At 32.3% G+C, this 11204-nt stretch overlaps 1 protein-coding gene across 1 annotated transcript; it reads right to left on the bottom strand.

Moving 5' to 3' along the window:
- Nucleotides 1-83: 83 nt before the first annotated feature.
- On the bottom strand, nucleotides 84-11082 carry LOC140051465 (coiled-coil domain-containing protein 178-like). The gene is made up of 19 exons (XM_072096686.1): nucleotides 10967-11082; nucleotides 10420-10631; nucleotides 9903-9950; nucleotides 9451-9696; nucleotides 8445-8615; nucleotides 7983-8207; nucleotides 7623-7773; nucleotides 6882-6951; nucleotides 6307-6449; nucleotides 5424-5527; nucleotides 4840-4985; nucleotides 3958-4094; nucleotides 3539-3722; nucleotides 2928-3152; nucleotides 2575-2688; nucleotides 2034-2179; nucleotides 1538-1697; nucleotides 1023-1172; nucleotides 84-839 (listed from the first exon to the last, which is right to left on the bottom strand). Exons 2-19 carry the CDS (start codon nucleotides 10493-10495, stop codon nucleotides 570-572), a joined length of 2766 nt encoding a protein of 921 aa, XP_071952787.1. The 5' UTR covers nucleotides 10496-10631; nucleotides 10967-11082; the 3' UTR covers nucleotides 84-569.
- Between the last annotated feature and the right edge of the window lie 122 nt (nucleotides 11083-11204).

The raw sequence follows: 11204 nt of genomic DNA, 5'->3' as shown, positions 1-11204 counted from the left end.
GTATATAGAAATGTTATTTATTTCATTGTTATTGCTATATTAAAAAAAGATTAATTAAAGTTACAGAATGAAAAAAAGACAAATTTTATTTTGTAAATATGAGAATTTCATTTATTCAGGCAAATAAAGATATACAACAAAAAAAACAAACAATAAGTAAAGAAATAAGTAAACTTATTTACTATCTGGAAGAACATAGCATCATCATCAATGTAAATTGAAAGACAAATCATATACTGGATGTAAAATGACAAAATGTAATTGTTACATCCAGTAGCACCCTTCAAATCTAGGGCCTGTGTAAACATCATTATCCACACAGACAAATCCACAAAATTACTCCAGTGTGCTGTATGAAATAATAAGTATTACACTTTATCGCACAATAGTTATTATATAACACAGTTTATGTCTGAAAAAAGTATTTAATGTCCTGTTCAAAAGTTATATGTGGTTGAAATGCCAATTTTAAATACGTAAATAAAAAAAAAAACCAACAACAAATACTTTTATCAAAGCTGACAACCTACAAAATTAATTTTATTTAATAATTAAGATAATTCCGACAATTACTGTGCTTGAATAGAAGGCTTGTCATCTTTCAGAGCAGCCCTTGCAGTAGCTGTGACCATTTTAGCTGCTGTTCCATCAACCTGATCTAAAAGGAATTTGCTGACAGTAGCGATACATGTGTCCATGTCTTCTTGGAGATCCAGTATTCTACTAGAATTAGCATCTGAGATCTCCTCAAAGCGAGACAGTTCATTTTCGTTGTACAGTCCACGGATTTTATAGTACTGCGCCAATGTGTTGTGCAAACGATTTTGTAAACCATTTAACTACAAATGATAAAAAAAAGTTTAAATTTATATTGTGAAGATATACATATTATAGTGAAGCGAAGTATTGAGAGAAAAGCGTCTAGAAAAACTACACAATATTCCTGTAGGCTTCAGTATCATACATTGTAGGCTGCGTGGATACACCTTGTGAATATATTTTCACTAATAATACTAAATTACCTGTTTGTGGTCTTTCAAGCTTGATTCCATCTTAATACGATCTTCAAAATGATTCATCAGTCTGTTTTTAATGCTATACATTCGCTGTTGTTTACCACGGTACTGTGATGCAAGCTTCTTATTCTCTGTTAACTTTTGACAAAGCTCAACCTTAAAAAAATGTAATATAACATGCAAACAATAACTTTTTTTTTATTTAGGCTCAAAAATGTCCCAAAATCAGGCTTAATTATGGACACTGGGTAAATGAAGCCACTAGGAGCGAAATTTATTAATCTGCGATGTTTGATACTTATGCCTATTCTATTTACAGTTATTATTAATTTAATAGTTTTATCCCTGTATCAGCAATTGCATATTTATATGGATACTAAAATGTTTTCTAGTTTATATATGTATGCAATGATGGATGTTGGGGTCCCTCTCCAGTCATAGGGTAAATGGTTTTTATAGCTATATAATATTCTTCTAAAATATTTTAATCTATTATTAATCAATACAAAAAACCAGCTTACTTCAAGATCATACCAAACTTTGCGTCGTTCTGTCATATGATCATCATGACGGTTTTTACGCACATTGATCTGTTGCGATACTTCTTCAAGAGATGACTTCAACTCTTCCTGCATTTTTTGACCTGTTTCTAATTGAACTGATACCTCATTCATCTCTTCACTGAAATAAAAGCATTTAAATGCGAGTAGTAACAGTATCCTACATACATCCATATGTTACTCCTATAAACAAGATATAAAATGTTTCAAAAACGCTTCTAAGCACTTCACATTATTACCCTATTCAATTTTTTGAAACATACTTCCATATCTGGTAGCTATAGAAAGCCGCGCAGTTTGTGCTTACCAGGTACCCATTTGTACATGTTGGTAGAGTTTAGCAAAGTAAAAAAAAGCAAGTAAAGTGAATTCAATGAGCATTGAAATCAAACTTTCGAGCTCACGATCAGAAATGCAATGTCCAACACACACGCTCTTATACAAAAAAAAAACCTACGCTAAATCTTCTATAGCATCTTCTGTTGTGTTGATCACTCTGTTCATATACTTGGCTGACTGCTCCATTTCTTCTAGCTTGTTATGAATGAGGTCGGTACGATACTTCATATGATCTATACGTTTCACTTTGTTCAGATTCTCTGTCTGTGGTAGAAAATACAGATTTACTTATAGGCACCATGTGTAATTGATCTATTATATAGATATATGAGATGAACTGCCATAGTCATAGTTTTATATCTATGAGATAATGCCCATCTAGAGTAATATGCTATTATGACGTATATCACAGACAATACGTTTTTTAGTTCTACAATTGACTTGCATGTCATTTACATGAACATATTTTGCATTATAGTATTGCATGTACAAGAATTGCATATGTTATATTATGCATGTTCCTTGCACTTTTTTTTTTTTAAATTTGATAGCCAATGAATAAGTAAGCAGTAACTCAATCTTATTGCTCAAAATGTGAATAATTATTGACCCTTGACAAAAAAATAATTCACCCAACCCATCTTCACAATAATACTTACTGCTAATCTTTTCTTTTCTGGTTGAAGTTTTTCAATCATGCCTTTTAGATCATTATTTGTGTCTACAGTTTCTGTTTTTGAATTGTCAATCAAGGCTCGTAATTTACCATTTGCCTAAAAGAAAAATAAATCTTATATTCATCTACAAAAACTTCCAAAGACTCTTAAGCTCTCTCTGCACTATCAACAGTAGGCAAAAGGTGTGATGTGTCAAAATATGGTAGTAATATGTCCAAATATGATAGTGAATTGACGTCACTTTTTTGTAACATAAGGTTTGATATTGTAGACAGCTTTATAGCAGAAAATGTAGAAGTAAAGTCAAAGATAAATGTCATTGAGATTTGATATACCTGTGACTTTTCAAAATGTTCTTGGCGGAGTTTCTTTACTTCTGCTAACAATACTGCAACAGCATTTTGCAGTTCAGTGGCTTTCTTTGACACCTTTGCCTTCTTCTTTCTTGCTTCTACACGTTGCTTCTGTAAATCTGTTGTGTCAGATGCAATCCTGGCTTGCAGAACTGTTCTAGAATGAGTTTCCTCTTTAACCTGTTTCCTTAAACTATCACATGTTCCCTAATTATAAAATATTTATAATATTACTTTAAACAGTAAAACGGTTAGGAAAAAAATCCCAAAAAACTACATTGTATCTATGCCATTTGATTGGTTGATTATGTATCATGTGCTATTTTGGGCATTATTTTTTCTTCTTCAATGATGACATGGTCAGCTTTTCTTAAAACCTTTCAAACTGTTGTATTTGTGACTATCACAAATCGGGAAAACCCAATTTATAATGATTCTGGTCCAAATTTTGGTAAGATAGATAGATAGAAGTGGCTTTGTATTTTGAGTTAGATTCACTCATTGTGTGCAAATTATATTTGTTTTAAGAAGTTTAAATCAAAACAGAAAAGTTTACTTTTTTCAGATTCAAAACAAGATCTTTTGAAGTGTACCTGAAAACTATCTTCAGATAGTCTAGCCTTGTCTTCTTCACCCGACAGTTTGTTTTTCATTGCTTCATATATCACTTTTATTTTTTCAAACTCTTCATCTACAACATTTAATTGAACATCTACTTTTTCAAATTCACGTCGTATCCTTTCAGAATTCTTGGCATTTGAAACTTTCTGTTTTTCACTAGATATAAAGAGAGGGGGAAAACATTAGTAAAAGAACTAAATGACTCATCTCACCAGGATGAGTTAAGTGACCAGCACAAATGCAATGTAACATTGAATTGAACATTTAAAAACATAGAAAATTCAGTGTATTGTGAAAAATCCGTTGATATACATGTCAATAAAGGCTGATAAAAATGTCTCACATAGAATCTTGAAAGATTTAGATTTCATATACATTGTACTATACTAACCTTCCTCTTAACTTTTCTCTAATATCTTCATTTTCCATTAGCAGTTCTTTTGATCTATGTTGCATGTGCCGCAACTCCTCTAATGTGGTTTTTTCCATCTTCACATTTGCCTCTGTGACTTTTTCAGTTTTCTTTTTCTAGAAAAAAAAAAGCATTGTGCGTATTAAAGTTTATGATTGTTTCAAGATTAAACTTTCAAAATACTGTATGAGCACCTGAACAATGAACAAATGATGAATTAATGTTAATGTGTTATTGGCGGTAGGCATAGGGCTGTCGATTTTATCGATCATCAAGTTGGTCTACTAAATAACACACTTGAGATTTCCAACTCGACACACCCAAAAGTGGATCACCAGTTGTGATTGTGAAAAATCTTTTTTTGGGCGATCCTTCTTCTGGTACAGATCACCAATTGGTGTGATTTCCATGCCAGAAGGAGGATAATTGTTTATCCTACATGACACCACTGTATATATGGAGCGCTACAGTGGTATTTATCTTTATCAGTCATGCCTCTCATCTTGCAATGATGCTTTCAACTATTGTATGCCATTTTACTCTGTTATGGGAAGGATATGGTTTTGAGTTGTGGCTACATAAATTTTGATTTCCTTTTTAACTTTCATCATCCATGTTGATTTTGGTCTTTCTCTTGTATTTACATAATAAGACAGATTGGGTTCTTCTTTAAATAGTAAAAATAAAATGTTATTATTTTTAGTATGAACTATGCCTTGTAAGGAATTGTATCTAATCATTCATATTATAACCACCATATTATACTGCATGTAAGCTATTGTGATAGCACTGATTAAAACCTTATTTGTTCTCATTCAAAACTAAATTGTGGAGAATAACAAAAAGAAACTATATACTCACTGTTTCATCAATTGCATTAATGATAACATAATTATCATCAGCCAGTTTTCTGTGTTCATATTCAGCATTCACTATACTCTCTTGTATTGTCTTAACCTTGTTAGCTGTCATTTTTTCAGATATTTTTGCATTTTGACTCTTTGTTTCTGTAAATGTAAATGTGTTTAATTTTAAATACAATGAAATTACTATTAATATGGAAACCATGCTGTATTAAAAACACTACATTATTCATTCACTAAATTACGCTGTTATACATCCGTTAAATTTGACGTGTTTGTGTGAAAACGGGCCTTTCTTGAAAATAAGTAAAAGCTTTACTAAGAGTAGACAGCCTCCATTTTCACATATTGCTACACATTGGAAAATTAATTTTACTTACAAAGACAATCAGTTACTGATTCTGTAAACATGGCAGCTGCTTTTTTTATGACATATAATTTATAGATTAGATGGATTGTAGAAAAAGCTACAGGACAAAATTCTGGATAAACAACCAAGAATAAGAAAGGTTCTTTACTATAATCACAATACTACATCCAACAAAATCAGAGATTTCTGATCTAATAATATAGCTAACATACCAAGTATTATTTTCTCTTGTTTGTCTGCATTCAATTTATCTCTTAAGTCAGTACAGTTGTGAGAATAGCTTAAATGTAAGGCCTTAGCTTCATCTAACTCCATTCTATAATAACAAACCCACAAAACAAAATATGAATTTTGAAATTTAGTATGTATAATTAACGATAAATTACTAACATTGACAATTTCTACCAGATCTTTTAAAACTTACAACACTAGATAGTATTGTAAGTTTTAATAGATCTGGTCTGAGAAATTGGCAATGCAAAGTTAAAACCAACCGATTTAGAGACTCTTTTTTTCTATACTTTTCATCTATATAATGTACATTTTTCATTTCATTTCACATTTATTCAATTAATGGAAACTTAAACAATGTAAACAATATAAACAAATAAAGATATCATTAATTTGGATCAGACTTAGAGGCCAAGGCCTGTCTCAGAAAGACCCAACAAAACATAATACAAAATAAAAATGTATACAAATTAGGTAAAAGTGGCATAATAATAATAATAATACATTTATGAATGGTAATTTTCCAAATAATTAAACTTAATTTGATGTCTGAATATTTGTGCATTTTCACATTTTTCAAGATAATTTGTAAAGCTGTTAAGTTTTTATATTGTGTTTTAAATTGTATTGTACTATGTTTCTAAGCTCAGGAAACAAATGTCATGTATGTAATATTATATGACAATAAATTGAATCTTGAATACTAAATGGCCCCAACAAAAAACAACACAATTTTGGTATCAATAATACTAACAAGTGGTAATAAAACTAATAGACTTGGTTTAGTCAGAAGGGGTACAATTAAGCCAGTATATTATTATATTGGTTTCTTTTGTAAATCATTTATAAGTTTATTATGATTACTTAATCTCTTTCAGAACTTCCCAGACAGAGTCTAGCTCCTTTCTCATATGAGCACGCTCCATGTTAGCCTTCCCATGAGCCTCTCTTGATTTATCTTTTGTACGCTTTAACTTGGCTTCTGTTTTCAGTTGCTCTAGTGTAGTCTGCAATGCAATATTTAACACAAAAAAATCAATTACTGTATATTAAACTATCTTCTTTAAGAAATGGAACGTCAAGGAATATAATTACTACAATCACTCTTTAAATTAAATAATTAAATCAATGTGTAACTGAGAGCATATTTTGTTGTGATGCTGGATTTGTAATATACTGTAAAATAAAAAAATGTTTTATAGGGCTGAGGCATGATTTGGTGGTAGGGGTAGATTTGAAAACATTGACCCCTATGAGACCTGATATGAGAAAAAAAAATATATACCAGAAATTGCACTTATTTTTATTGTAATAGTAAATAAGTAAGTGTAATAAAATATGTAGTATTACAATTCAGAACATTTAGTGGATCAGTTATTTATTATTTATCACTCAATACAATGCCATTTAAATATCCTAAATAAATAAAAAATAAATACCTGTTTTTGTGCATTGTCAATCAATGCCATTGCACCTCTTTCAAGTTCTAACTTCTCTTCAACAAGAGGACTAAATAAAATAATAATCATATTAAATAAAATATTAAACATTACAATAAGCTAAAAAGTACTAAATCACCAAATGAAAGAACGTGGTTGAGATCATATGCATTTAAATTATGTCAGGAATAAGAGTGACTGCACTTTAAGGCTTAGTTCCCAGTGAAGCCTGGTTTCCATTAAAATCGCTACACGCGCAGATGTCGCCGACGCAATCGGGAAGGCTCCCCGATTCATCGCAGTCAAATCGGCAAAGTTCAACCATGTTCAACTTTGCCGATTGTGTCTGCAATGAATCGTATACGCGTACCAAAGAATATTTAGCGCTCGCGTACTAGATCCCCGATAAATTCTAGCGTTTCCATAGAATCGCTACCGCTCTGTCATGTAGCGATTTTATGGAAACCAGGCTTAAGACACAACGCATAAGGATGTAAGTGCAAGTGATTTGACCTATCACAAGCGAAGGATTATTTGAACTGTTGCTTGCCATAGGTCAACTCAGTTGTGTTGCATCTACGTTCTTGTTTGCCGCCTCTAGTAGGAACCATGATTTAACATTAGGATTGTGTATTTAAATGAAGCTAAGGAAAAACTAAAAAGATTATTATGAAATCAATTCTAATGTGATAAATATATTTAGTTGTATAGTAATTGTTGATATTGCTAATAAATACAAACCAATGCTTTGTGACAAAGCTTATGTCCTCCTTGAGACGTGAATTTAATGTCTGCGCCACCTCAACATGGCTTTGTTTGCGGGATTTTTGTCGATTACGATATGAACAATGCCATTTTAATTCACTGATATCCATTGAGCAAGCTTCATGTTCTAGAATGGAAAATAAAACACAATTTTGTTTTGCTTTTTAACATTGTAAATGGAACATTCAAAACAGAGCAAGGTACAAGTAGGATTATTACATTCTTATTAAATAAGATGTAGTTGGGGCCTACAAGATACACTGATTTTAATTGGAAATACAGTAACAAACAATAATTCCAAACATTAAGTTCTTTAATAATACAATGAATACAGACCATTTTGAACAGCTTTAGGCAGTTCTTGCATCCTTTGATTGGCCAGCTTATCAATTCTTTCTTGAAGCCAGACGACCCTCTGTTTTTCTTTTGAAAGTGCCTTTTCAGTATCAACACGGTCAGACTCGAGTCGTCCTAACAATGTTACAACTTCATCTATTACTGGTTCTGCTCCTAAGTTTGGTATTTCAGATTCTTCATCAATATTTTCAGCAGCTTTGGTTTCTGTATTTGTTAAACCATAGATGTTAATTAAAAGGTGAACAACAAATTCGAAGAAAAACTGGACTGTATCCAACAGATGGAGCATAATTTTTAATTTAATAATATCGAAACAATATGATATCTATAAATAAACAATAATCAAGTAATACATTTGATTAAATTAAATTTTATTGTAAAACCTTTGTTACACACTGGTAACAAAGATTTTCTGTATTATGAAAAAAGAAATGATTATACCTGAAATGGAAGTTGGTATGACAGCTCCAATTCCTTGGATTGACAATTCTTCACTTATTCCATCATCCGAAGTCGACACCAATTCTGGCCTGCTATGCTTACTCATACTAAATGGTAACAAAGAGGAATCATAATGACTTGAATGACTTGCAAATCGAATCCTTCTTGATGCTAAAAAGAAAAACAATATTAATTGAAAACAAATTCAATAATAAATTCAATCTTGGTACCAGTTGCAATGGAATGAATACAATGAATTGTTATTACTAGATGGTACGCTCGCTTCGATTTTTCAAGATGGACATCCAGGCATTGAGGACCAAAAATAGTTAATATGTATTTACAGTATTGTCAAATTATTGCAAGTTTATTCTCAAAGGGCCCATATATTTTACCTACCGTATGTGTTAAACCAAGGGCTCATAAATTTACCTACTTGTGTTAAACCAAACTCTGGCAGACTGTGAGATTGGGATGTTCCATTCATCGCAAATCAATACATTTGTATAATCGTATATTAAATCTATCAAAATAGTATTTTTTTAAGAAAATCGGCCTGTCTTCAACATTATGATGCTGTACTCTAGCTGTTCAACCAGTTTTCAGCTATTAAAAACAATTATCGTAGGAGGAAATAGGAAAATGCGAAGCCTCCTCGCATTTTTGTGGCGGGTATTTTTCAAGATGGACATCCATTAGACAGTGTATACCACGATTGGAAAACACCCCTATTTGGGGCAAATCGTTGAACCTAAATTCGTTTTAATCGTTAATAACTAATTACCTAACTCAATTTAATTAGTAAACAGGGTTACATCAGATGGTTAAAATGAGTACCGAAAGTATGAACCAACTTTATATACCATCGAGTAAAAATTCTAGAAATAAACCGAGATTTATCGAATTTTGCCCTTACGTAAATTTATATATAGATAACATGGGAATGCTCACTGTCTCTCATGTTGTTCATGATTTTTACAAACTATTATTATTATTGTCAATTCACCTTTATCTTCTGATGATTTTCTTGAGGTAACGAGTTTGGCCAGTTTGGAAGCTGAAAGATTAGATCCACAACTAGATAGAATTTCCAACTCAACATCTTTACTCCATTCTTCAAGACGGTCCTGCAGTTTCTGAAGATTCTCTGCAACTCTGTTGACGCTATTTGAGGCAGGCTTTTGGAAGTAAAGTGCCCGTTTTTTAAATATAACTTCATGAAGCTTTGGCCATCCTTCTGGAATCTGATAAGCTTGAAAAAAAAAGTTTAACCCACTACATTATGAATAGTATTTATTATGAATAAAAAATAAGTCTTTCTCGGTATTAGTTAGGGCAAGGGCAAGCATACATTTATTTTCATGGAGAGAAAAGTCTAAATTTTTCCTGTGAATTTATTTATTGGAAATTTTTTGACTGTTTGTAAATTGACGTATCTGTAATGTCTCATATTCATACCTTTTGGTTTGGTTTCTAGAAGTTCACCAGGTTCCTGATCTCCTTCACCTAATAGCATAGTACAAAATTGAAACGTTTAACTATCCTAATAAATATATTTATAGTCAAGGATTTTTAAATCAGTATACATTCTAACGTATGACAGTGGTATTGTATAGCCAAATTTATTAAACTGTTAAGATAGTATTTTGTAATATATGTCAATATCGGCCTTTGTGTCAAGACACAAAAGCATCTCCCATTGACAGCTGTGGTAGGCAGCATGATTCTCATGAAAAAGCATTACGATTGATTAACATGCAGTTAATAAAGCAGGGACCAGTCACATATTTTCTCCTCCTGGTGAAGTGTAAAATGTTCTGGTTGATATGACATCCCACCATTAACCCTAGGGATTTTATCATGTAAAATACCAACAAAATAAAATAAATAATATTATTTAAATCAGTATTGTGGATCCAATTCACAATACAAAAACAAGTGATACGCCCTTGTCTTATATATTAATTGTTATTACTGTTGGTAGAGGATCTTGAACTTCTTGTGTATGACACTACACCACCTGGCTCTGTAATGAAAACCTCTGTATCCATAGGTAGTGCTGGATTCTCATTTACTGATGCATAGATTGTTTTAGAGTCGCAATAATATTAATAGCTGTTTTCCATATTGCAAAAAGATGGAATGCTCAATCAAGATGAATGTTGATCATGCAGAAAAGAACATAATCTATAATTGACAGAATAAAAAATTATGGTAAAATTACTCAAATTAAGTAGGCCTAGCCTAGGCTAGGCCTATGTCTATACTATATAGTAGTAGTAGTCCCATAATTGAGCCTATGCGTAGTATAGCCTGTCTAGCTAGGCCACCAGGCCTCTATAGGCTAGGATAGCTAGCCACTAGCCCAACGGCAAGCCACCGCGCCCCTGTCTAGTAGGCTAGGCCTAACTAGGCCTAATAATAGGCTAGGCCTAGGTACTAGGTATATAGGCCTATTCGGCACAACCTAGCCCTAGCTACTGCTGCTAACTATGCTAATTATTTCAATTACATTTGCCTACCAAAAATGCCTTGGCCTTCCTTGAGCTGCCATTGACCCACAACATATTTATAAATATTTGCCCAACAAGAAGAGACCGTCGCGGCACGGCCTACTACGGGGAAAACCCTTTGTATGCAAGTTATTATTGTTTTCCCGTTTCCAGGCACCGGGGTATGGAACGCCATGCGTGTAATATTATTGAAGTTGGCAAACTTTCGATATTTTACGCTCTGGCGCGCGTGAGAGGGAGAAGATGG

Source organism: Antedon mediterranea, chromosome 6, assembly GCF_964355755.1.
Source record: "Antedon mediterranea chromosome 6, ecAntMedi1.1, whole genome shotgun sequence".
In the NCBI taxonomy this organism is placed as follows: Eukaryota; Metazoa; Echinodermata; class Crinoidea; order Comatulida; family Antedonidae; genus Antedon; species Antedon mediterranea.
The sequence above is the reverse complement of the archived record's forward strand: the minus strand, read 5'-3'. Positions and strand labels throughout refer to the sequence as shown.

What these genes read in the sequence shown, in the direction of transcription:
- LOC140051465 (XM_072096686.1), bottom strand. Translation starts at nt 10,495, where the DNA reads ATGGATACAGAGGTTTTCATTACAGAGCCAGGTGGTGTAGTGTCATAC. An exon ending in TCTAGAAACCAAACCAAAAG is followed by an intron (nt 9,697 to 9,902) that starts GTATGAATATGA and finishes TTTTTTTTCAAG; the next exon opens with CTTATCAGATTCCAGAAGGA. An exon ending in ACAAGAGAAAATAATACTTG is followed by an intron (nt 4,986 to 5,423) that starts GTATGTTAGCTA and finishes TTACATTTACAG; the next exon opens with AAACAAAGAGTCAAAATGCA.